At 51.3% G+C, this 27,388-nt stretch overlaps 3 protein-coding genes across 3 annotated transcripts in view; 1 reads left to right on the forward strand and 2 right to left on the reverse strand.

Moving 5' to 3' along the window:
* Positions 1-27,388, reverse strand: part of Soxn (SRY-box transcription factor soxNeuro) — a 401,703-nt gene that overhangs the window by 358,911 nt on the left and 15,404 nt on the right. The window contains exon 2 of the transcript XR_013493717.1: positions 16,747-16,775. The gene's annotated coding sequence lies outside the window, so the exon portion shown is untranslated. The remainder of the gene's footprint in view (positions 1-16,746; positions 16,776-27,388) is intronic.
* Positions 1,990-5,784, forward strand: LOC144479077 (uncharacterized). Its single transcript, XM_078197580.1, has 3 exons — positions 1,990-2,349; positions 2,432-2,617; positions 5,111-5,784. The coding sequence occupies exons 1-3, from the start codon at positions 2,101-2,103 to the stop codon at positions 5,159-5,161; spliced, it is 486 nt and encodes a 161-aa protein (XP_078053706.1). The 5' UTR covers positions 1,990-2,100; the 3' UTR covers positions 5,162-5,784.
* Positions 2,967-3,733, reverse strand: LOC144468173 (uncharacterized). Its single transcript, XM_078177441.1, has 2 exons — positions 3,644-3,733; positions 2,967-3,233 (listed from the first exon to the last, which is right to left on the reverse strand). The coding sequence occupies exons 1-2, from the start codon at positions 3,731-3,733 to the stop codon at positions 2,967-2,969; spliced, it is 357 nt and encodes a 118-aa protein (XP_078033567.1).

The raw sequence follows: 27,388 nt of genomic DNA on the forward strand, positions 1-27,388 counted from the left end.
CTCGTCCCGTCTCTCCCTCTCTCCTCTCTCTCACTCTCTCCCTCTTTCACTCTCTCTCTCTCTCTCCCTCTCGAGCGCTCGCGTTCTCTCTCCAGACCGCTCTCCCGCGCTCAGCGCGGACGGGTGAACCCATTATGAGGGGGTGTTACTCCGGGCCAATCCCCAACCATCCGGAGAGAGAAACTGGAGAGACGAGAGTCCAAGAAGGGCGCATGTGCGTTGCTAGGGCCACCGGATGGGTCGCCGAGCCACGGGAACACGCGAATCGGACACCCGGTATACGCGGTCAGCCTGCGAACCGAGTACGCCATAATTGCGAGGCCAACGAGAGCCTCTGTGTCTTCCACGCTACTTCCATTTCGTAGGCAACGTATTTCGCGATGCCGCCAACCTTCTCAGACGACGGGGACGCCGTTCTCGATGAATCTGAAAAAAAAGACCCGCGACAGCGCACGGGGGTGGTTGTTTGTCAGTTTTCGGGACAAGTGTCCCGCAATCGTCGAGGAACAACCCCCTTTTCTCGCTGGGAGATCGTTCCACGGCGAAAATGCATCCAGTTGCGTCGGCGGGGTGGCTTGGAACAACGTAGCAATTATTGGCGGACCGAAAGTAATCCCGCGATTAATTGATAAAGTTTGAAACACCGGGAGACAGTTAAATATATTTCTATGTTTTAGCGATGGAACGACGGCCAATAATATCGATAATAAAATTAATATAATATGATATTATATAAATAATAATTTAAATAATAGAAATTATGGTGATAACGAGCGCCGAACATTTTGGGAAAAATTTATACAGTTGCAAAAGGTATGGTCACGCTGGATTGCTACTACAGTACTAAGAACGCCAGATTGTGGAAATTCGAAGGTCTGATTGCAGAGGAGATATTTGTTTGAGTTAAAAATATGTCCTGGCAACCCATCTCCTATGCAAGGCCCGCCAAGGCGGTTCCTCCCCTCCTCGAGGCGGGAAGGCCAGGTAGGGGAACCTTGACGACGTGCACGGCTGTTAGGAAAAGCTTCTGGAAAAAGGAGCTCCTTTTGCTGTTTCGGTTGACATCCCTGAGTAACCTCGGACCATGGAGATAACGTGCTCGGATCGTGCTTATATACAAATGAAAGGGTTTCCGACCACTTGCGAGAAAGCTTGTTGGATTGTTAGCCCTCTGGATGCTGGCTCCGGCAACTTCTCTCAACTACTGAACCGATCGATGCCGTGCACCCTGCTCTATCAACAGCGGAGAACCGGAACGCGATGTGGAAGAAATTTCATCGCTTATTTAAAGTACAGAAACATCGTAAACGAGGATGAATAAAAATATATACAAAATATCGCTAGGTAGAACTAGAATATTTAAATAAATTCCAGAAATAACAACGACGGAACGTGTTCGAGTGCCTGTGCTAGAGTGCAACGGTCGTTATAGAAGAAATCTGCGGATCCCGGCTGGTTAAATCGCTCCCTGTAATTCCGTGGAACGCGCAGAAGGTAACGATGAGCACAGAACGATTTTACCGACAGCGGATCATGGATCGTCGTCGGTAAGATCTGGATACGTTCGCTGCACGTTATCGTCCCGCCTGGGTGGAAATATTTTGTTAAACAATTCCGTGCAACGACTGAAACCGAGCGATTCGCTATTTTAACAACTAGATAGAAGCCTAAACGATGGTTGTACGATATCAAAGTACGTTCGATTCAATTACATCTATTGATCGTTTCAACAGGAATTTTCCTTGTATTTCGTAACATTCGCACACCGAATACGGCACCACGATTGTTTCTCCTTGTTTCACCTAGCACGATCCTTTCCTCGTCGCAGCAATTAAATCATATCCGCGATCGAAAATTCGAGTCAAGGTCGTGTTTATGTACAGACACGATCGCTGTACACAAGAAGACACAAAGCGAGACACGATCGCGTACCGGGAGTCGAAGGAACACCGAAAACGGAATTAGTTGTCGTTCGATGTTGTAACGGTCTCCACTGGATCATCGGAGCACTATCTCGATACAAGCGACGTGAACAAAGAAATCGAGAGAACGCGCGAAGCCGAGGGCGAAGGAAACGTAGCAAAAGGGATTATTCGGAATATGGCGTTAACGATAGCTCTTCCATTGTCCGGTCTGGATGCCGACGAGTTTTGCGCGTTGGGAACGAGGCTCCTCTACCAGCAGGGCATCAGAGTTTTGACTGGCCGCGGGCCGATCTCGCCGAGCACCGAAAGCGAATCGAGCGGTGTCTGCAGCCTGGTACCTTCGAGCGAATCGACGACATCGGAAGAAACGCCGGTTTCGAGCAGGCCGGACACGCCCAACGAGGAAACCACGAAAAAGGAAAAGGTAGAAGTCGAATCGATCGAATTCGAACTTGTTCGTCTCATCCGGGTTAACTGTCGCCGTTTTTTCTTTTGTCCCTCTCTAGGATAATCAGCCGGTCCGCATATACTACAAAGAGCGGGACATACTGAACCTGGGGGCAAACATCAGAGAACCGTTCTGGCAGATGAGGGTCCCGACGACGCCCAAATGCGACTTCAAGAGCTTCATGGAGAACCGGTCGGTGTTCTATCGCCTAGGCGAATACGGATTGACGGAGGAGTACCCCACGGTGAGTGTACCACGGTCCGAACCGCCCACCCCCTTCAATTTCGTCGTGCTCGAGGGACAGCCATTTTATTTTTGCGACGTTCAAAAGACGGACAGAGACAGACTTATGTTCAGACGTACGGGACATCGAGACTCGGTTGAGCATTAATTAGGTGGGGGACTTCTTCAGTGAGGTCGTAGACGGTGCTAATAGTTTTCCGAGACGCGAAATTATTCCGTTCAATTTAGAACCGAATTCCCCGGGTGTCCCGGACAACCGAGCGTGAATCACTCGCGCCACTTTCCGCCGCGCCGCGGGGGCGGCTCAAAGGAAGCGTCGAGTGTGTCTTCGGGAACGGTTTCCGCGCGAATCATTCGGTACCCGCGGTGCTTCGCTCGGCTTCTTCCGCGACGACGCTCGTCCGCTTCGATTCGAGCGTCGCTGTGTTCGCCGGGCTCGCCGTCGTTTGGAATTGATAGAACACGGGCAGAGAGACTATCAGGCCGACGGTCCAGTACTTCATGTTCAGAAACTTCGGTAGATAGGGTAGCTGGCTGATCTTCGCGCCGACCGTCGACAGCTTCGTTATCATCGACTGCGCTGGCATGTGCTCCAGCAAGGACACCATTCTCATGTTCTGAGAAACCAGAGAAATTTTATTCACCGCTCCGTTTCATCGAATCTTCTCCGCGGCGAACGATGTTCACTCGGAGAAAAGCGCAGATTTTAGAATCGAAATATCAAATTTTCGAATACTTGCGTGGGATCTCAAAATTGAAGATTTTAAAAGGGAAATTTTAGAATTGAGAATCGTAGGATCGAAGCGTGGAATTTTAGAATCAAAGCGTGGCGTTTTAGAATCAAAGCGTGGAATTTTAGAATCGAAGTGTGACGTTTTAGAATCGACGTGTGGAATTTTAGAATTCGAGTACGGCGTTTTCGAACACGGAATTTTAGAATGTGAGCGTAGAATTTCAGGATCGAAGAGCAGAGAATTTAATAGCGAAGGATTTTGCGAACGGTGTATAGGATTGTGTCGACACGCACTTTCGGAAGTTTGCTCTTGAGCCCCGATATCCTGACGTCCTTGATTTTGTCGTGGACCTGACGGTACCTTGTCGTCAAATAATTCTGCATGCTTGATTTGCCTCCACCAGAGCAACCGCGACTCGCCAAAATCAATTGCCGACGTACTATAGAGATTATCTGGGTAACAGACTCTCGTGAATCCTGCCGAGATTGAGGAATTCGATCATTCCCTCTCCGCTGCCAAGATTCTGTCAAAACTCTGCCATTTTGAGCGATTCTAAAACATCGCGAACAAAATCGTCGCGACGCATGTGCGCGGGGAAATTATTCTGCGGTGAACGGAATCGTAGAAGGCGTGGATTCGCGGCTAATACGGATCGACATCGTGATATAATAGTTTCTCGTAGGAATTTCTAAACCTTCGATGACTCAAATTCGAGAAGAAAGTGCGTACTTTTCTATAGGTTATTATGCTTCGAAAGAAATTATTATTATTATTCTTTACTAACGGGCTAGTAGAACATACATTTAAATAATATAAATTAAAAATTATAATATAAGATTGTGTCATGAAGTAATTACAGAGTATTTACATTTGTAAATCGGCTCAATGAATTGCCAAACAAGTCGATTTTTCTATTAAGTTTATTTGCTGTTCTCAATGCTATGGTTATACAATTCTGAGATCCCAAATTGCTTTTAAAGTAATCAACGTGAAATAATTCTGAGTAATAGGAGGACTCTATTAAATTCCATTCAATTCGCAGACGATTTTGGAAAAGAGAAAGATACCCATAATAATCTCCAGACAAACGATTTGATTTCAGAGCTATTTGAAATTTAATGTAAAGTGTATTCCCGTTGGACTTTTTAAATGCAACTTAGCTTAAAATAAAGCTGAAACTGTCCGCTTTAAGACAGGGTAGATAAATTTCGAAAATAACCGCGAGATCATTTTGAGAAATTAAATGATCCACACCCTAAACTCATAGAAGAACGACTCGATTTCAAAGGGACAGTTCGAAGCAATTTTAGATCGCATTCTTTATTTTTTTAATTTTACTAGAGTTAATGCTTGAAGAGTAAGCTTTAAAGTAGCGTGATTTAACCCCTTGCACTATCACTCTTTTCATGCTTCGACGATTAGCACTTATTCGTACTTAATAATTTTCCTAATAGGATTACACAATTTTTGTTTCCTGTATTGTCTTTATTTACCTTCGTTTCTATACTTTGATGACAGTAGAATTTATTTTAACTTCGACGTAGAAGAGATTAATAATATTCATATTTAGTAGAGCTTGCATAAAATCTTCACCACGAGTCTGACTCGTTGTTATAGTGCAAGGGGTTAAGTCTCGCGGAAGATTATGAATTGCAACCGTTACCTGCGATCACGAAAATTCTAGGGCTAAATCGAGCTCGTGATTAAACACTGTGACAAAGCTGCGCTCGGAAATTACCACGCGCGCGTTTCTGTTGCAGAGGAACTGCACCAACTGCGGTTTCAGCGAGCCTTCGCCGTACCTGTTTTAACATGGCCGTGGTGTGGATCGCCGACGTATCGGAAGACGTCCGCCCGACAACTAAAACTGTGATAAACGTAAGAAAAGCGGCAGCCGGCTCGAGAGCGTGTATCCGCGGGACGAAACGAAAACGTCTCGTAGCAAGTCAGCGAAGTTGTATAAAGCGCGGTTTCTGGACGAAACACGCGAGAACAGCACGCTCCCGCGAACGAGAAAACACCGTACTAATTTATAATGCGAAACGTATGAACGAACAAACCAGCGCGAAGCGTTTTTGTAAGCGTGACATGACGAGTTTCTACGCAAGACACACTATATATGTATTTCTCTTCCGTTTTTTTTTCTTTTTTTCTCTCTCGCCACTGTGTGTGCGCCGGTATCGCGCTGACCGGATGATTGATCGTCGGATACAATCGACGCGGATTCGTTTATAAAAATTTCCCGATTTTTGTTCACCGATGATGCGCCGGTTTCGCTCGACATTAATCCCGTATCTGACGATTACATCGTTTGCCGACTGTATCGGATAGCCGGTTTACGGGCCGCGATGTTTATTTTCCTTTTTATGTTCTTTCAATCTCTCACCTGTACTCGTATATATATCTATATTCTATGTATGTTTCTTTCGTATATTCGTCCCCCCCTCCGTGTGTATATATACATATACGTTTAACCATTGTGTATTGTCTCGTCGAAGAAGAGCCGCCACGCTATGCAAACCGTGCATACGCAGCGAAGCTGCTCGAACCTGCTCGTATTATCCGAACGTGAAGAAAAAAAAAAAAGAAAACACTTGTCGCGAGTGTTCGTCGGGCGATTCGAAAGAACGTTGTATAACCGAGACGAAAGTTGCACAAAACGTAGGGGCCGATCACGCGCCGTCTGTACGTTGCCAAATATTTAATGTTTTTCTATTGTAGAGTAATTGAACGGGGCGTCTCCGGCGATCCTCGCCGCGACGTTTCCACCGGCGGAAGAACAACGGAGGTGATTCCCGACCGGTGACGCTCCGAAGACGAAAGAATCGCCCGGCGTGCCCCGTCCGCGCGTTTCCCTTTCGACGAGGCTACTCGGCGAGGCACGGCGCGCCCCGCCTCGGCGCAACCCGTCGATAATAATCCATTAATCGACGTCAAGTTCGTAATTCCCGGCCGGGTGAGACTCTCTATTATCTTCCGTCCGTTTCCTCGTGCTCTTCTTTCTTCTCCTTCTTCTTCTTCTTCCTTTTTTTTTTTTGGCCACGCGGAATCGAATTATCGCGGGCGCGTTCCATTAAACACGCCGCTTTGTGCGCGACGACGCAAACGCGACCTATTATAATATTACGCGGGATCGACCGTCGCGCCATAATTATAATTGGCTTATACATTTACACGATAAATGTAACGCGCGCGCGCGCACCGGAGTATTGTAATAATCGCGCCGAAGCCATTCCGCCCACCAGAGTCTTTACTGACCATTGTTTATAAGCGGGTAATAAACAATATTTTACAACGGGCGACCGCGTTACGCTCAATTATTTCACTGATGCCCATTAAGCATAGGATTTTCATTCATCAGCCGACGATCAATGAATCATCTCTCCGCTCGACGATGCATGCCGACGATTATCTACCCGCTCTGTCCTTTCACTATGATGAAACGATTCGACACGCGACTTCATCTTCCAAATTGTCTAGCAACAACCGCGGAGGAAGCGATTCCCTGAAGCGATCGCGCAGATACAGGTGAGGCTGACTTCGAAATTTTTACCAGGCTACTTTCAGCGCTGAACGCTGTAGCTTCAGGTTGAAACGACGACTAAAATCGTTTCACTTATGACTGACTGAAAGAAACAATTGCGACAACTTTAAAATAAGGAACAAACATCTAGACATCTCGACTTAACACAATCGCATCGAGCTATTTTTCCTTTCTTCATATAAAATCGAGGTATTTTAGCAATGCAAAGATATTTTAACATGTACGTATTAACACATTCACATCGAGATATTTTTCCTTAAATTTTCATACAAATCGGGGTATTTTAGCAATGTAACATTTCTTGCAAAACGTGAATTCACGTTTATCGACGACAACGTTTTTCTTTTTAAAACGCGAATTCTCGTTTCCCGATGCGAACGTGTAAACCAAATTACGACGGCCCGTAGATAACCCTAAACAAATCATCAATATACATCCATGTACAATCATCTCAAAGTTCACACAATCCTCTGTTAATTCGTCGAGCTTGAAACGTTTCAGCGTCAATTTATTCGCACTAACTAATTCGGAAATATGTAATATTTACCTAAACAATTGCTGCCAGTAATCGGCACACTCCGCGCAAGGATTAAATCGACAAGCTTAATTAACCCTTTGGCTACGGCAGTCTTTGGCACGGCCGTTATTTTTCGTTAGACATGCAGTTCTGAGGAAGTGTATTAAAATATTCAATATATCGAATTTTATTACATTTAACCAACGTTACTTGAAGTGGACAATAATTTTAAGCTTTTTTTTACAATATATAACATAAATATTACACAATATATAATTAATCAAATTTAATAATAACCGGGGGCGAAATTTCATCTGGACGCCTATTGGCGCCTACAGTACCAGGAAGCCAACATGTTTCGGACGCCAATAGGCGCCAACAGTAGTCAAAGGGTTAAGAGTTTCTTTCGTAATATCGCGACTCGATGCAACGGCGAAACGGCGAAATCGCGACGGGAAACAACAGAGTGTAAAACCGTCGGACCCAGGTATAAATCGCGGCCGCTAATTAACGCGATCGAAAAGTAAGCGGCAAGACGGCTCGATTGACGCGGATGCTGACCCAATATTCAGCGGAGGGGAAGGGGTGCGAGCACGAGATTCCCCCGCGAAGGTTTACGTGCGACCGCGCAAAGAGGCGAACGTGTGAAGGGGGTTGGCGGTGATGGTGGTGGCGGGGGGGGGGGGGGGGGGGCGGCGGGGTGTACGCATGCACGCGAGCGAGCGAGTGCGTGCGTGCGTGCGTGCGCGGTGGTACGCGCGTGGGTGCGTGCAACGCGCGCGAGAGATGTGCACGACGACTATTCAGATATTGTTGTTATTGTTGAGGGAACAATCGGCCGTCAATAGGCTGCCCCGGCACAATGTATCTATTCAGGTGCGGTCAGGGGTGCTCAATCGATCGGACCCCCCTCGCGCTCGCGATCCACGAAAAACCATCGCCGAAAAGAAAGGGAGCTAAGCCGCGCGCGATGCCCGTGGACCCCGGCCGACACCCGTCGCTCATCCGGTATGGATGAGACGAAATAGTTCCGATGATGACTCCGCGATTGGGATCGGTGAACGTGATGCCTCCCGGACGTCCGGATCGTTTCAACTATCCGGGGAGAGGGAGAGAGAGAGAGAGAGAGAGAGAGAGAGAGGGATGATGAACGATGGTTAGGTAATCGGAAAAAACGGACACCGTGCCGACGAATCGAAATGGCTCTCCGACTTACCGGCTAACAGCCTGCGAGAGCAAACCTGGTCTAAAACTCTACCGTTCCTGGATCTTCTGGATTCAAGGGGGGAACAATACAGCGATTTCTTTTCGGAAGCTTTGGAAGGATTCGACAAAGTCTCTGAGCAATCGGTGATACTTTCTACGAGGATGGGGTGATCCAGACGATTAGCTACGTTGATCTGTATAGGGAACGGAATGAGTAAAGACTAAGAAATATACTTTCTTATATGTATAGTGTAATCTTTTTCATTTTTCTTTGAACTTGAAGCTGTCGTTGTTCCAATATTACAATTGCAATATTACTATCGTTCTTACAAGTTACCGAAAGGGACACGTTGGAGAAACCTGGTTCTAGAATAAGATTTTATTCTTGATACAGTGCGTCGAGGTTAGATTTATACGCTTTTCTATACTATCACGTGGTGCTAGAAGACGCGACGTCTACCCAGCTTGCAAAATTCATGATCAGCAGCCGGTGTCATCGTTCCAGAAAATTTCTTAGCTCGTGAAAGAGTTGAGAAAGAAATTCTGGATCGAGAGCGACGACTAGACAGACGGCAGACAGGGAGACCGAGAGAGAGAGAGAGAGAGAGAGAGAGAGAGAGAGAGAGGGAGAGAGAACCGTGGCCACGGTCGCCGGTGGAAAACAGGATCTTGATCGAGTGGCCGGCGATCTCGAAACCAGGGTCGGCGGGAATATTAAGCGCCGGGGCCCCGCGTAATTATCAGTTTCACATTTAAATAGCCGCGTCGCTTTGGCATTAACTGCCATTGATTAGATACATTGTAGAGTCGGTGGGCGGGGTCGAGAGGGGGAGGGGGGGGGGGGGGGGGGTGGGGGGCGGCGGTGGCTAGGAGCACGGCTGGTTTGCGGGCATAAATCGGCTATCGCTTACAATTATTATTATCCGGCCTGTGCTGGTATTTAAACCGATAAACGGCTCGCGGAATCGCGATGGCGCGGCGTCATTGTGCGTTAGAGAAGCATTGAAAAGCCCCCGGATGGACACGGTTCGGGGCAGGGGGGGGGGCGGGGGGGGGATTGGGGGGGGGCGGCCGTGCCGGAGGTGCGGGACGGGCCGGGTCGGGAACGAAACGAAACGGGACGGGACGTCGGCGAGCCTGTCTGTATGTGTGTGTGTGTGTGTGGTACCGTGCGCGATGCGAACGAGCCCGAAGCCCGAAGCGAGGAGGGAAAAAGAGGGCGCGCGTGAGAGCCACTGTACCGCGAGTGTACCAGCCAGCCTTCCCTGCCCATACCGATGATTACGTATGCGGGAATCATTGTCGAGTAACGCGCGATGCACATGCAAAGGCCAAAAATCGTCGAAATCAGTCGAGTTCAACATCAGCATTGTACCTGGCCTTTGTCTCTGCCTCATTGTTGTCGGTACTCGGTGTACAACGTACACGTACGTACCCAGCCAGCTCCGAGAGAACACGAGAGCGAGTGCGAGAGAGAAAGAGAGACAGAGAGAGAGAGAGAGAGAGAGACAGAGAGAGAGAGATGGAGAGATCGATGGATAGCTCGCGTTTCGCCGGTCCACGGGAACACCACACACCCGCAGGACCTTCGCTATTTGCTATTTATGCTACCGAGATCCCGAAAATCGGGAGCATTGTTGGCGGGCCTGGTGGTGCGCCTGGCCCGGCCCGGCCCGAATCCGATCGGTATTGACCGGCGAATCGATTCGGACCGGCGACGCGCCCGGGAAACTCGCTTTCAACGAGAATCCCCCGTGTCCGGTTCCACCGTGAATATTCAATTTGGATAAATATTCGCCGTGACTCGCCTGCCCGTCCGCGCGGCGCCGAACCGCGCGCGTTCCGCTTTTCCGGATCGGTCCTTGGCACCGAACGCGCGCCGCCTCTGGCCCGACGGGACCAAAAGCGATCCCGGCGAGAGTGGGACGTCAAACGGATCGTCCATTCACGTGACTCGGCGCCGTATCGCGGGGAAAACGGGAACGCGAATCGCCGCGGTAAAAAGTGATGAAAATTCTTAGGGGACCGCCTTGCCATCTGCCAAAGGATTTATCCCGGCCAATCTGCCTTCGAACAAGGTCGTAAAGCCCGCCGCGATGGCCGAAGTAATAACGCGACTAACCGAGGGACAGATAAAAATTGCATTCACCCTGTACACGCGCTATCAACCCCCTTTTCATCTTGGTCTCCATCAGCGTGGCGGCCGCGGGCACCCACCGGGTCCCTGGCCATCGTGATCGGGCCTTTAAGCAAGTAATTCCCTCTGAACATAACGCCCAAAGTGGGTCAGATTATTAAAAATAGAGACGGCGATTCGTCGGTCCACGCGTCTCGAGAGGAATCTGATAAATGCTGGAACCGCAGCCGTACATCGAAATACCGGGGACTGTTCCTGCGCATCGACGAGATAACACGATCGAGGACCGCGAGCGAGTAGCTTCTAAGATCCTGGCTCGTTTAGATTGGCGGAGGCGCAGATAGCGACGCGCGAGCGCGACGTCTCGAGAGAAGACCGGTAGCGCGAGGTTTCGCTTGCCTTGGACAGTCCCGATGACAGAGACCGGCCAGGGGCGGAGGGGGGTAGGACAAGGACGCCGCGGCTCGGACAGTTTTTCACGCGCACAGGTGCGGCCTATGGGAGGACAGGATAAGATTTCCACGGCGATATCGGCGCGAGCTGCCGCCAGGACAGAGGGTTAGCGGGGAGAGAAAGATAGCGCTCGAAGGGGGTGAGGAAGTAGCAGGAGGAACGGTGGGGGTGTAGAAGGAGGCGGGGAGGGGATAGGAGGAGAAGAGGGCATAGAGCAGCTGAATAGGAAGCGACACAATGGACCTGGGTGGCTGTGGAGGCGTGTTATCAAATGGGTTCCTCATTCACATACTGCGGCCTGAGCTACCTGTGTCTGTCTGTACCGGTGTCTGTCTGTTATACTTATTCATACCGCCCATTGTGTCCTCCACTGTTGAGTCGAGTTCAGTTCAGTTGAGAACGCGATGGAACGTGCCACAATGCACGAATATGGGCTGCGCTCTGCTCTGCCCCCCTCTGTTCCTCTCCGCACCCCCGCGCGGCCCCGCCGAGAGCACCCTCCTTCCTCCGTCAAAGCTAACTCTTTCTCTTTCTCGCCCTGCCGCCCTCCCTCCCCTCGTTTCGCCATTTGCCACCCACCGACGAGGCCGAGCTAGATTCGCTCCGGCGACTGAAAAGAAAATTGTGTTGGGGAAATTGTATCCGCGGGGAAACGCGCGCGGGCCCGCCGATAATGTGCGAGCCCCCTGCCGCCGAAACTCGCCGCTCGATCCTCCGCACCTGTTCCTCAGGCTCCCTCGTTAACCTGTTAACCAACCGGGGCGAGGCGATCGTCGCCTGGCCACCTATAATATATGTCCAACCCCGTTGAAACAGACCGGCCGGCCGAACTCAGACGTTTGTTCGACCACCGTTCTCCTCTCGATGACCTTGCGTCAACTCTTCGGCGGGTCGACTGTGACCCGGATTGTCGGAAAGTTCATTCACTCCCTCGCAATGTTAATTAAAATCGTCGGGGTGTGTTTGCTACGCCCTGAGAAAATAGTATTTCATAGGGTGACGCGCGGGGGATGAAAGTGGTTAAGCGATGATTCGACGGATAAAAATAGACCGGGAACGTAGAATAATATTTTTCGATACGAGCCACTGTCTTCGAGATAATAAACGTTCAATGCTCGCAGTGTCCGATCGTGGCAGACCGTTTCTACTTCTCGGAAAAGCTAATTCACTTATCCCGGAAGCGAAGACAGCCTTCTCGGGTAGGAACCGTCCCGTGGATACAACAGTCGCGTCGACTTCGGGGTCACGCGAGTCCGCGGAGTTTAGGTGAACGCTCGCGCGAGGATCGAAGAGAATACCGCGACGATAATGGACAAAAATGAAACAGAGGAGAGAGAGAGAGAGGGAGAGAGAGAGGGAACCTTTGTACGTCCGTCTAAGTAGAATGGTCCCGGGCGCAAAAACCTATCCCGTGATCTATGCGGCGGTGCTTTCACGGAGCATCTTTTGTATTTAACATTCAGCGTCCAGAAGAGCAATTGTGGAGCACCGTCGGAACTAAAGAAAGGGAGCGCGCGCCCGACCCGGTTGCTAAAACCTTAGATCTTTTCTTGGCAAGAGGCGCGGTGTCTTCGAAACGCCCTGAGCTCCTCAGGAATCGTCTTTCCCGTTTCATAACCGGGAAAACCTAAGATCCTCACTGTTCCAACTGCGGTATCCAGTTTAAAAAGTTCACCGACCAGCAATGATGTTATCAAAAGCAACGATGGTTAATTTTTTGTTCTATGCTGGAGTCATATTCCATGGATGAGCCTGCTTCTTCTAGCTGCCATTTTTCTCCTTCATACTCTCTTATGAGCAAATATGTCCATTGTAGTCATTTTATTATTATTTTATTGTTACCAGTATCATATTGCTTCACAGCATTTGCTGAAGGGTTTTATTTTCTGTCGAATGGTTTTGCTGTATAGTTAGGTTCTTTCTATATTGCATGTCTGTAATATTGTGGCTTTCTGCATAGTTTGATTTTTTTTTTATTTAAAGTTCAGATATTTAAGTTTTTTAATTAACGTATGTGATGAAATTCTTGTTAAGAATTATTTGAATTGTTGTAGAGAAATTAAAAGAGCACTTGGCACGTTGACATCGAATAAATAAATAAACGTATATATTTTTCCGTGATTCGCGAAATCACCTCGGCGGAGGAAGCGTCCGTCGATCGATCGGCCGAGAGAGAGAGAGAGAGAGAGAGAGGGAGAGAGACCGACTCGACTCGGCCTCCCGATCCGCCGATTCTTCCGGCGAACAAAAGAACGAACGGGAAGGAAAGAGAATCAGGAGAAAGTGTCAGAGGCCGCGTCAAAGTCAGACGTCAATTGTTCGCGAAGGTAAGCACCGATGCCCGATTAAGTCCACAAGATCACCCACCCTTCCCGTCAGTTTCGGATCCGGCGCCCTTCCCGCCGTCTAGCCCCGCTCCTGCCACCACCCGCGCCATCCAGCAAACCCTCCTTTCATCCGGGCCGCCGCATAACGAGGGTAATTACGGGGCTCGGACAGGTAATCGCGACGGAATCGCAATCTTTGACTGCCGAACGAGTCTTGGATCCTTCGCCGGCCGGACTACCTGCAGCCCCAAAATTTTAACACAACCGAGCCGATTATTTTTAACCCTTTGCACTCGAGGTAATTTTACTTACAAATGCTGAATAGTTTTTCTTGTCTACAATATTTCTATATGTCAAACTGGAGAAAGTTTAATAATGTGAACATTATTTTGGATCTTCACTGACGCATCAGTGTCGCCACTCGGAGTTAACGCTGTAAAGGGTTAACAAGTCCTAGGAGTTGTTAAATCATCTTTAGCATCGAGCAAGAAAAATTTGGTGTTGTTGGACTGGACTAACTTAGGCTAGCAATGTATCTAAAACCTAAATTAGGCATTTTATGAAATGATACAAAATTTTGTCTAGATGTCGACGCTACGCACTATCAATTTAGCTACCGAAGTCACGGTTAGTCAAAACGAACAGAAATCTAGACAACATTAGTGACGGTCAATCGAAGTATCAATCATACTCGATGCAAACCCAGATCATCAAAAAATTAATTCGATGTCTCCTAGTCGATTAATTTGACCGAATATTTACGATATCTGATATTCCAATAGCCCATCTAATTTATATGAAAATTAGCAAACACTAAATCACCTTTGGATCAGTTTCATCTTATCTCTCGCCGAGTCAAACGATTACGATCAAGTTTCCTTCCAGCAATTTTTCCGACATATCGGTGGCATTGCAGGCAAGAAGACTTATTAGGCGAAGCGGTAACTAGCGAAAAAGGGAGCCGCACGAGATCGAAGGCTATCGGACGGAAGCACGGGAGTTGCACTCTGAATATCAGGCAGCCCGGGTTCTTCCAGCCCCGTCTTAGTTCGGCGATTCCGCTGACCGTTCCGAGCGGAGCTGAATATATACATCCGTGGAAACGTGGTCAGGCCGGGCTCTTGTTCGGCGCGCATTCACGCGGATTTCTTCATCGGCGTCTGGCTTGGTTCGGCGCGCGGAATAGAAGCGGACGCGGCCCGCGTTAACCCGTTCCGCACAATGCGCCCGGCGATTTGTACGGATTTCAGTTCTTTCGGCGTGTGGGCGCGGGCACGCAACGCCCGCCTCGAATCGTTCGTCTTGAGAGCCGCGTTGTATGCGCTCTCGCGGCCCAGACTGGGAGAGCCGTGGAACAAGAAAGAGGGAGAGAGAGAGAGAGAGGATCGCGTAGATACAGAGGATAGTCGGACGGAGGGAAGAGGATAGGAGCGAGAGAATCGCGGAGAGAAGAGCGAGGATGAGAGAGAGAGAGAGAGAGAGAAGGGGGAAGGAGCGAGAAAGAAGATCGTGGCTGGCCGTTTTGTGCGCGCCGCGCAAAAGATGCCTTTGAATCCTTAATTCCCTTTGAAACTCTCATTCTGGGAGCAAAATGGCGAGAACGAACCGTATTCTTCGGCTGAATGACGTATTGAGCGAGTTTTGTATGCCGTTGCGTCCGCGTGTGGCTCATCCGGAGCCTATGCCTGCTTATACTCGTACGTAATACGTTCTCTCTTTTCTCTTGGTACGTTCCTTGCCCGCGAAGGAGAGAGGGCCTCGGCTCCCTCCCTCCCTCCCCCCGGCCGTCGTTGTTGCTCTTTTTCTACGTTCTTCCCGCCTTTTCCCCTCCGGTCCTTTCAGCGCGCCACGGGTCCGCGAATCGTCGTCGTCGTCGTCGTCGTCGTCGCAACGCGCATCGCGAGACCGACGATCTTTCAATCTTGCGAAAGTTTTTCTTCGCGACGCCATTCAATCCGCCGAGCGACGAACGTCCATCGCCTTCGACTCTCAAAGCGGCCCCCCCCCTCCCAATGCCCCAAGCTCCGCCGGGCCCTAATAAACCGCCAGGAAAAGCGCAGCCGCCGCCGCCGCGCGCCGTTCCCATAAATGCTGTCTGTGTTCACTCGCCACGAATCGTCGCGTTTTGTTGTCCGAGAAACTCATTCCGCGGCTCCGAAAAGTGTCCGGCCTCCACGTGGTTAGGACGCTTTGTCAGCCTGAAATGCGGCCCTCGCTTATATTTCCACATACTTGAGAGCGCGACCTTTCTGCAAAAAATTTATCTCCTCTTTGCCGAGCGTCGGCTAGTCGTTAGTTTCATTTCGACACGTTGCTAGCCTAAATTATTGCCATACGCCCGAAGTGCCTTTGATCTCGGTCGGAGATTTCACGCATGCACGCGTTAATTGGGTCTCGGCTGGGCGCGATCGATCAAGTGGATCTCCGTAAAAAATGCGAGAATCAATTGGTCGCAGCGATTGGCAATAATGGTCGCATCGGCGCGGGCTTTTCTCGCATTGGGGTGAAAAAAGTCACCCCCGTGGAACGTCATCCGGCCGCGCGGGTCAATCTCGGTGCCGTGCCACCCTCCGGTATCTTTACGACCCCCGTTGTCTCGTGTCTTCTTTCCCCGGGGTTCGCGTCGTCGCGGAACAAATTCGAGCGACGATTCTCCGGTTACAATGGAGAACCTGGAGATCGTCCGCGCGGGGATGAGGCGAGAGTAGGGCGAGAGAGAGATAAAAAGGGAGAGAGAGAGAGAGAGAGAGGGGGGGGGGGGAGTCAGTTCCCGGCGGTTCTCCGATTGGCTGATTAACATAAAAATGCCCGTGCTCGTAAAGGGCACCGTATACATATATTACGGGCATTATATAGATCGCGAGGGTGGGGTTATAGTTTCTGATTGTTATTCATATTCGGCCGGTAGCCACGCGGCCATGAATACGCGTTTCTCTGTTGGCTCAATATAACGTCGGTTGGGAGGGTGCACGCGCGGGGGTGCTGGACCGGGGTACTTCGTTCTCAATGACACTTTTTTTTTCTCTCTTCTCATCGCCACCTCTCCTCTCTCTCTCTCTCTCCGTCTCGCTCGCTCGCTCTCTCTTTCTCTCACTCTAGTTCGCTGGCTCTCGCGGCGACGTTAATGCCAGCGGGCCACGGCGCGCGGGTTTAAACGATTACTCACCCGCGGCGGCTCTGTCTGGAATGAAAAGGGCGAAAGTGCCACTTACCGCTCCACGGGCCTCCGAGACTCCAGCACCTGGAACAGAAATCACGTCCTAATGAGACCGGCGGAGTTTAAGCAGCGAAGTTGGAGAAATTGCCGGGAATTTCGAGCGAGCCGAGTGCCACGCACCGGTCTGCCGCTGTTTAACCCTTCGACGCCGGATGTTGTTCATCGGCGAGATCCGCGAACCAGCAATTTTTCCCTAGGTCCCGCCAATATAGCTTTTCCTAGGCAAGCAATTTAGACCTGCCGAGCAGTTTCTCCCTAGTTCAACCATTCTGTTTCTATTTTCCTTTTATTAAAATTATTTTTCCATTACTCTAAAATCATTGAAGTCACTTTTGAAATTGAGGATCATTAGGAAGACACTCAGCTTCTAACTGCACTCATTGCAGTCATTAAACATAATTAATTTGTAGCTATACTTTAGGGGGTGAGTCTGTACTATACTTCAATCGAGTGTGATAGAACCTGCATTGATGTAAATCTATATAAAGTTCTGTTAGACTTGGTATACTAATAAATCAACCCTCATAAGGTGCCGCGTTCTTAAATATTACCTGTACTTAGCCTCGTTTGGGTTAATTTAAAAAAATCGACGCCAACGAGCTGAAGAAAAAAGGAGGAAGGTTAGTACCAGAAGGTAGCTGAAACTTAGTTACACATGGTCCCTCCCAATGAAAGGTAAAAAGATCCCGCGGTCAGTTGAAACAATCGCCGAAGACGGAGGAGCGAAGAAGAAGAGGGTCGAGAGGCAGCTGTAAGGTGGCTGAAAACTTAATCGCGGGTCAGGTTGGCACGCAACCGCGTCCGGATCCACTTTCCAATAACCGGGAAGTATCGGTGAATGCGGTGTCGGGGCGAGTTCAAGGCTCGGCTGGGAGCGGACCTATCTTGGGGCGCAGGGGCGCGGGGGTGGCACAAAGGACGAGCGTTTAGCGGCGGCATGCGATTTCGATCCGCGGAAGAGGAACGAGGAATCGGAAGAATAAAGGGGCGAGTGCCCCGCAAAGTCACTCGACCTCCATCAGCCGTCCTCCTCCCGGGGCGACGCCGTCCTATAGCTTCTTCTCTACCTACATTATATTTCTTTCGTATCTGGCTCCGCTGTTCCCTCTCTCTCTCTTTCTCTCTCTCCCTCTATCTCTCTCTCTCTCTCTCTCTGCCTCTCTGTCTCTCTCTCTCTGGCTCTCTGGTAGCACACAAACGGCCGCGCACGTACACGTGCACACAAGCTGAGCATTGCCGCGGTCTTATCGGCAGTTATCGGGCCGTGATGTCACACAATGGGGCAGACAATGCTCGGCACAATACACCCCCTGCTTCTAAACCATCCAACCCTCGCGCCAGCCACCTCCTGGCTGATCCTCCCGGCCACCCCCTCGCCGCCCGTACCGGAGCCGCTCCTTTCCTCCGCGCGGAATCAGCCCAATCCCGGCAACTTAATAAACATAATAGCCGGTCCTCCGAGCCGGCCGGTCACAATGAGTGGTCCGCGGCAGCACAGATACCGGAAGATACGCCGGAGACGCGCCGCCATTGTCCGCGTCCCCCGGCTTCGGTTTCCGATGGATTATTCGGACTGTCGTTTCGTATCTTGCTGTGGAATCGCGGCTGCCACCGCCGCCGACACACTGCCGGACGGGACCGGCGATTACAACCTTTCGAAAAATTAATCGGAACCGGCTGGTTTCTGCGCCCCTTCGATTTCTTTCACCCTTCAGCGGTCTCTATAAATCTGACGAATCGCTGGGTAGATTTCATAATCGGATAGAGCTGGAGATAACTAAATTTGGGGGACCATGGTTCGAAAGACTGTATTAGATGTTTAAATGGATTGAAGTTTCAAGAAGATTCTTAGAGGATGGTATCCTTGTTTTATAGCAACGACATGACATGATAAATTAAATTTTGAACAATTATTACTGTATTGGAATATCTCGGAGATATTGTATGTAAATCTGGAGGGATCCACCTTCGATTTCTCTTGCAAAACTAATCGGTAGATAAAGAATAGTAATCTCTGTTCGTGAACCCAGCGGATGTCCGACATTATTAAGACCGCGTGGATTAACGAAAGCGGGAAGGGGCAAAAATCGTAGTCGTAGGGTGAATCGGTGCACGCGCCGTCGCCTCGCCGGCACGCCCCCGCTCGACGGCCTCTCGCCACCCCAGCACAATATGCTATCTCCGACGAGTAATCGCCCTAACCGCGGCACACGAGCCGACGCATGTACGAGCGATTGAAAAATGCGGTCAGCCGGCCGTTATTTCGAGAAGTTCTCGGTGGCGGCGCGACCCCTCCCCCCCCCCCCCCCCCCCCCCCCCGCCCCGTTCCGGGGCCTCGAGGGGGTGTAAACACGGCGCCGTGACAGTGCTCGGGATGCGCGCGACCGAGAAAATCGCGTTTCATCCCCCGGCGGGCTCTGCGCAACGAATCGACCGAGAATCGGTTCTGTAAAACATACACAAAAACGAGAAACACCGGGGGGTGGTGGAGGGGCGGGGAGGGTGTCGAGAAAGAATATAAATGATTTATCGAAAACAATTACAGACCGGCCAATGTTGGCGGGCTCAAAGTTGTCAGGGGATGCGAGCCGATTTTTATGGCGGCGCCGTGGAAAATATAAATCGAGCCGTTCCGCCCGAGCTGACTGATTAAATAAAACCGTCGGTTGCGCGAATAAATCAACGCCCCGCTGGAATAGGAAGAAATCACGTCGACGGATTTTATCGGCCGGCAATAAAGCACGTCACGAAACACAATTACATCGACTGCTGACGTTTCCGCGAGCCGCGTCTCTCTTTTCCGAAACCGGCGCGGACCGGCGCGAACGGAGCCGGCTGGCGATAGGTATCTCTGCGGACCCCAGGCATCGGAGAAAGCGTTAATTAAGCGAGCAGATGCCGCGCCGAGGAAATACATAGTAAATCATGCGACCGGCCACCCCGCGAGAGAGAATCGAACGAGAGCGGTGCCCGCGCGTCGACCGCCGCCTTATCTTCGCTGCCCTATCGAGATAATGATAAATCGCGCCCGATCCCCCGCCATTGGCCGCTCGTAACAACCCCGATGAAGGGTTGATGACTGTATAATGCGACGAGTTACCGGGCCCACCCTTGTCGGCCAGCTGCTCCGATGTCTTTCTTTGCGCCGATCACCCTTACTCGAGGGAGGACGAGCCTTTCGACACCCCCCTTGCTTGCGGTGTCGGCCGCGATATCCGCCACTGCGTGGAAATAATTCCTGCGATGCGGCAGCGGAACGGTCAGTGATTAAGTGCGAAGGGGTTGCGGCGACTTGTCAAAATTCCTGGAGAGGGTGGGTTGGATTTCAGTCAATTTTTGGGGCAGTTCTTCGGGGACTTCTCTATAGAATGAGATCAAGTATCTCGGTCTTAAAAGACTTATAGAAATTAATTATAAAGTATATACAATTTTAATTATTCTACTGTAATATGCAGATCAATGTCGATCTCAAACAAGTAGGTTAAAACATACGTAGAAACTACGGCTTAGACTGAATGTGGTTCTAGCTTAAGACCTCCAATACGATCGAAGCTAGAAATGTATGAGACGATCGCGTCTCTCGTACAAAAGCGGTGAAATAAAATTGACAAGCGGTCCCGTAAAATTCCCCGGGTAGAATGTAAAAATTACAAGGAAAAGAGGGGTCAGACAATGTCCCCGGATCTCGGTAAAAGACGTCTGCCCTAGTTTCGTGGAAGTCGACAGCGAGAGCAATCGTCCCGCGTCGCTTTGCTCGCCAGCGATCGCGGCCGGGCCACGCGTAAGGGGGCGGTGTAATGTTTAATAATCGTGGCGTCGCGTCGTCTCGCTGGCCGATCCGAAAATAACAATAGCGCGTCGGCGCGCAGTAAATTAACAAGTAATTAACTGCTTCGGTCGATTCGGTAGACAATCCGGAAGACGGCAGTAAAACAAGGTTAGCTCGCTAGGGGTTGAAGCGAGGGAGACCGGGGCCGTGGTGGTGGATGCTCGGCTGCTGGCAGTGGTGGTAGTGGCGGCGGTGGTAGTGGTAGGTGGTGGTAGTGGTGGCGTCGGAACCGCCCCGGCTTTGCAACCCCGGCGAATGGAGTGACAATGCTGCCACGGGATTCACAGTTCTCTACCACCCCTTTTGTCTTTCCCCTCTGGCCTCTCTGTCTGTCGCTGGTGCCGCCGTCCCCTTTCATCCCATTTGCAACTTTCCGGCTTTCCAGATCCTCGCCGTCCCCCGGCGCGCCGGCCACCCTCCGGCCACCCCCCTGGAACCCTTTTATCCCGTCTTCATACGGCGGTACGCGGCCGTCGCGCGCGCACCTTAAGGCAAACGCCTCCTCCTTTCGGAGCGATTAACTTCCCGAGCGCGGAAACAACAGTCTCTCGATCGAGAGGAACGATCTCCGGCGCTAATGCGTTTCCCGCGCCGCGCGAACAAGCGCCGCTGTAATTTCATTTTTTTCCCCCGGACCGAGACGCCGGAGAATCGTCGCCCGGGGGGATGACAGCGAGAAGAGAACCAGCCCCCCTCTTCTCTCGTAGAGAGACAGAGAGAGAGAGAGAGAGAGAGAGAGAGAGACAGAGGGGCATAGACGAGGAACACATGCACACGCGGAAAAAGACAGCGAGGAATCCGCGTGCCAGTTCGGTATAAAGACACGCAATCGAGTAGGAAAAAAGGGGTGGAGGGACGCTGAAGTGTATCGAAAGGATCCACCGCCCCCGCTCCACGGGAACGACGTTCACCCGCCTCCACCCCCGTCGACGTCGTCGTTTCTTTGCTCCACCCCAGGAAACCCTGTCTCCTCACTCCACCCTCGTTCTTTCTCTCTCTCTCTCTCTCCCTCTCTGTCTCTCTCTCTCGCTACGCGCCATATCAGATCGAGTCCCTCTATTCCGCGTCCTCTATTATTTCTTTTATCAATCTGCGCGCTTTCAGGACGCTTTGAGGCGCCCGCTGAAAGCTGCGTGATAAATCATGAAATGTAAGAACGTACACGGACACGCGCGCAACGCTACCAGGCCCCGGCGCGATACACGCGCATCCGCAGATAGCTTCGTACGTGTGAGAGACCCATAGAGATTCGATAGAGAGAGAGAGAGAGAGAGAGAGAGAGAGAGAAAGAGGAATGAAGGAGGAGCGCCGTGCGCAGAAAGAGGAAGAGATAGAGATCCGAGGAGAGAGGAAAGGAACGCGAGAGAGTATTTAGAGGGAGGTGGCAGCCTTGGTGAGCAGGGGAGAAAATTGCACGAAGCGGGGGAGGGGGGAATAAAGTGCAAAACGGAGTTCCATGGAGAACCGAAGAGATTTGGAGAACAAGAGAGAGTCCTGGAGAACAAGAGAGTTCTGAAGACCAACAGGGCTCTATAAAGAGCAAGGGGAAGCTCCGAAAGAAGCAGGGAGCTCCGAAGAGCAAAATATAGCTTTAGGAACCAAGGTACAGCTTTCGGAAGCTTTATAAAGCTCTGAAGAGAAAGAAGGAGCACTGGAGAACAAGAGAATTCCCTGGAGAGCAAGAGAAGGAGAGAAAGAGAGATCTATCGGAAGCAAGAGAACGCTCCGAAGAGACAGAGAGCTTGAGGGAGGAAGAGTCCTGAAGAGAAAGACAGTGTAGAAGAGGCTCATGGGGAAAGAGACGGAGAGGAAGAGGAAGAGCTACGGAGGGTGGCCGGATGGGGGTGAGGGAGGTGTTAGTGTAACGCAGAGGGGTGGGGGGGAGGCCTTGTGTGCAACAAGCACGCGTGTGTGCTCCCCGCTCGCGAGTGTGTAAATACCTACATATAGAAGCGACGGTTCAATAGGCGGCATTGCCGGGGCGAACGGCATCCATACAGCTCGCCAGATGAGGTCTTCTAGCTTCCGTCGAGTCCGCGTGAAAGGATGCCCCAATAATATTCCATTCACCAAACCACCCCCGCACCACCTCCCCCAACTTCCACCCTGTAGCTTTCCCTGCCGCGCGCGTACATAGCCGGCCTGGCCTGGCCCGTGCCCACCCCGCGCCATTGATTTTTCATTCGTCGGCTTTTCAATAGTTTGTTATGAGCTTTCCTTCGGCGACGTCTCCTTCCTCTCCCGGCACCCGCACCCGGGGACCAGGCTTACACTCTCTCTCTCTCTCTCTCTCGCTCCCTCTCTCCTTTGAAACCAGAAAAGCAGGGGGTTGGGGCGAATTTCCGACGGGACGGAGCCCCCGACGAATTAGATGCGTTTGTTGCGACGGGGACGTTAAGCTCGACGACTCCACGGCTTTCGGGGGTGCGTAGCTCGATCATCACCCTGCTGCACCGGAAGATCGAGGATCGAGCCGCGGGGCGACCAGAAATCTCGATGAAATCTTTTTAGAAACACGATTATGTTTAGTTACGCACGATTAAATTATCGCGGTTTAAATAACTCTATAGAGCCTCGAAGTATCTGAATCGAGGACCAAGCGTCAATTTCAATAATCAATATTAATTTAGAAAATTAAATGTGTGAACAGAATGTAAAGATCTCTTAGGGAAATTACTGTTTGAAACGTGTGCGACCTTTCGGAGAAAGGTTGACAAATTTGGAAACGAGAGAGCGTCCCGTCGAGCAAAAAGGCAGCGGGAATTCGGCGGGGGGGAGGAGCGGACGACAGGTGCGGCGAAAATCTTAGAAAGTATTCCGCGGCGAAACAGAGCGAAAATAACCTATAACTTTAATCAGGGATGAATAAAGGCAACCCTTTTCGGAGCGGCGCTGCGTCAAGGCGAAGAATGGAGATGAGGATGTAGCCGAGTATCGGCATTGTTTCCAAACAAAGCACGCCTTTCATACCACCGTGTACCCGCCCTGCAACCCCCATCCGCTCGGTCCACCCACAACCACCGCCCGTGCACTCCCCACGGCTTTTCAGTCATTTGACACGCAAAGAAGTCAGGCAAGCCGGCATTGTGGCGACCACCACCACCGCGACCTATTGTTACCAGACCACTACCATAACCGCCACCCCCGAAATCCACCCCGTTCTTGTCGCGCGCTCTCTCTCTCTCTCTTTCTCTCTCCTTCTCCCTCTCTCTCTCTCTCTTCATCTTTTCGTGCCTCGCTACCTTTGTCGAATTTGACTCCCGATTCGATCACCGTCTCGATCTGCTTTCCACCCCCCGGCCACGCTCGAGCCGAACCGTTCACCTGCTAACGTTCACCCCCCGACTTAACGGCATCTCGGAGCGCTCCGAATTATTTCACGATTTTTGTCGGCAGCGAAGCAAGTTTTAGACCCGAAGAGATTCGATTAGTTTTCAGAGAAAAAATGAAATCTTCGGGGCACCGAATGACTCGCGAGAGACGCGTCGGTGGAAGCGGTCTTTGAGAATGAGACGAAGAATTATGATACTTAGCGAAGTTAATTTATCGGTTGGCGGAGCAGTCGAGACGCTATCGGGGAAAGGTAATCGTCAGAGCGCCGGATCCGTCAGAGACTTAGCGTCGGAACGACGACGACGACGGCGGGATAGCGCGATACGTCGAGATCCGGGCTCATCAGGACCGGTAATCGCGTCTCGTGTTTCTCTCATTGAGGCGGTCCGACGAGCAGACATCGATGACGCGCGTGCGGGAGGATCCGGGGACCATAATGCTCGCAGAAACGGAATCGATCGGTTGGGATTGGCGTGAAAAGGAAACGCGGCACGGCGCGGCACGGGGCTACGGGGGACGGTTTCACACTCCGTGAAGAGAGGGTGGAAAACCGCCCCTGCTCGCTATTGTGGAAAATCGCGGAGCTGTCGGGAATCGACGAATCTCCGGAATGAATCTGCGCGAAAATTGATTTCGGAAAAAGGCGACGGTATCTCGGAAGATTCCCCGTGTAGTATCCTCTATCGCGGATGGGGGGCGCGCCGGTGACGATCGGCGTGCGCGTCAGGAACGATTGCGGCGCGTCGCGACGCGAGAGCATCGTTGGAATTATGCATCGGGCTGCATAATTCCGGTGCACGCGCGAACGGCACGCGGCGGCCCGCGCCGCGTCGGAGGGGAAAACTCGATGTGACAAACGAGGCGTCGCGATGCTGTCACGAAAATACCAGCCGAATGCCCGATACGCTCGTCCCAGAGCCCATTATATTCGAATGTTGATACCTCGCGCGTCAGTCTTATTAATCTTCCGGAGCGCGCGGGCGCGCGGGCGCGCGCGAGACCGAGCCGGCGATATATCGCGTATTATAAGCGGTAATAAAAAGAGGCTCCGACGAGAGGCGAAAGCGGAAAAAAACAAGCGTGCAAGAAAGAAAAACAGAGGAAGGGACGGAGACAGAGGGAAAGAGTGCGAGCGAGAGCGAGAAAGAAGGAGAGAGAGGGGACTGAATAGAGAGGGGCGGTTGCATTCAGCGGGGGAATTCTATGCGACCGGCACAATGCGAGTCCTCTCGCGGAAAGCTTGCGGCCGCGCGCGCCCGCCTGTTCGAGATATCCAGACTTCGCGACGCTGAATAAGCCGCCGATGTGAATTTAACAGGCGCAATCGCTCTCGCCGCCGAGCTGTGCACGCGTGTCGGCTCCCTGGCATTCCTGACACCGCGAGCCACCCCCGGCGAAAAATGTTTTCGGGGCCTCACCTGGTCCACAGTTCCTCCAGCCCCTGATTGCAGCAAAATCTTCCTATCGATCACGAATTAATTTCCATTTTCTTCGCAGTTACTGCGATTAACAGACATTACATTTTTAACTCATTAAAAGTATTCCAGACTGGAATGAATATTTATGTAGCTCTTTATAATTTCTGTGTGTCTAAATTTACTTGAACGCTTTAGACATATTCAATAATTTATTTGGACATGTTAATAATTTTATTTTAACTCTTCTATTATGGCTCAACAAATTAATTAAATCATTTTCTGTGGACGAACCCTTGCAATCCCAGTAACTTTAAAACGAAACATGTGGAATCTGTCATTTTCCCGGATCGGTAAGTGTATTGTTAAAACGCGAGATTCGAGCCGGAGGATCGAGGAGAGTCGCGGCGGATGATAAAACAGAGGGTCGGGATAATCGAAAGACGCGGTCGAATCGTCGGAAGGCGGAAGCTGGCGCAGGAGCGGCGTCTGCCGACAGTGGAACCTGTTAAAAGTTGGGAACCCGGCTGACAGAATGGAGCGGCGCGATGAAAAGGTGTACACAGGTACAGGAGGGGTAGGAGCGCGTGTGTGGGCGCCAGTGTCCTCGGTCACACGCACAGAACGAAGGACGATCGCCGTGTAAAAGGGACCGAGGAGAAACGGGCGTCGGTGCGCGGGGGTGGTGTCGAATAAAGGGTGGCGCGCGGGAGAGACGGGAGATGGTGAGCGGGGGTGGGTGAGAGCACGGAGAGAGTCCACGCGAATATGTTATACGCTCAAGCTCGTTCGCTCGTAACCGCGCAGTAGAATAGACGAATTGTTCGGCAGCGGAGCTTTTGTCTATTTTACGGAGTTCCAAGGGCTTCGAGAGAGCGGAGGGGTTGTGTGGAGGAGGACAGAGACGGGGCGAGATCGAGGGAGAAGGGAGAACGAAATAGAGTGTGTGAGAGAGAGAGAGAGAGAGAGAGAGAGAGAGAGAGCGGGAGGGAGAGAAGGAGGGAGACGGGGGACCGAAAGCTCGGATATATATTCTCGACTGAACGTTGTACGGATTCGCGCACCGGGCGTTCCTAATTATTGTTTTCCAGGCGTCCGTCCTTTCTGGTTGCTGCGGCGACTGAAATTCTCGTTTCGAAACTTTCCCTTCGCTGCTGGCGTCGACGAATTACCGCGGGAACCGCCCGCTCCGCTTGCTCTTTTATTTTTTTTAATCCCCGTCTCTTTCTGATACCGTTCGAGCGTGGTCGTCGCCTCGCCTCGCCTCGCCTCGCCGCCCCCTCAAACCGTTCGGTAAAATACAACCGCGGGCTGGAAACTGTGGGCGGATGGGGGGGAGGAGGGGTGGAGAGGAGAGGGCGGAGGGGGAGAACCGCCAGCGGTTTCGAAAATTGTAACATTTCGAAAATTGTGTCGCCCGCCTCCCCCCCCCCCCCCCCCCCCCCCGACCCCCTTCATTGTCCGCGGAGAAATCGCGCGTCCACGATTTTCGGGGAGTTTTCCATTTTCGCCCGGTGCACGCTAGGATGCTTAAAATGCGTTTCAAGATAACGTGAACGTATCGTTGGCTTTTGGAAGGCGCGCGGAACGACCGGGAGGAACCGTCGTCGTCGCCGAGAGAAACGGAGAGAAAGAGTCGGAGAAAGAGAGAGAGATAAAGAGATAGAGAGGGAGAGAGAGAGAGAGAGAGAGAGAGAGAATGAGAGCGACAGAGAGAAGGAACGGTGCAATGGGGCGAGCGAAAGCGGAGCAATAGGGGTGGCCAGCGGAGGAAAGGGATGACGGCGGGGCGGTCGTATCGGTTAAGTGGGGGAAATTGCAAAACAATGAGACGCCGGGGTAGGGGTAACAATGTGAGGGACAATAGGCCTGATAATGTGCCAGAGAATGGACGCCTAGACAAAAGAGTCGAATAAGGGCGCGCGCACCTACCCGATCCACCACCCACATTACACCATCGACTCGTCCGACGACGTATAGAGAACGGAAAAAAAGACACCTGCACGATTCGATGTGGGTTATTTTAGATTTCGAGCGACGCTGAACCGGCCCCCGGGGCT

Source organism: Augochlora pura, chromosome 3 (assembly GCF_028453695.1).
Source record: "Augochlora pura isolate Apur16 chromosome 3, APUR_v2.2.1, whole genome shotgun sequence".
Taxonomy (NCBI): Eukaryota; Metazoa; Arthropoda; class Insecta; order Hymenoptera; family Halictidae; genus Augochlora; species Augochlora pura.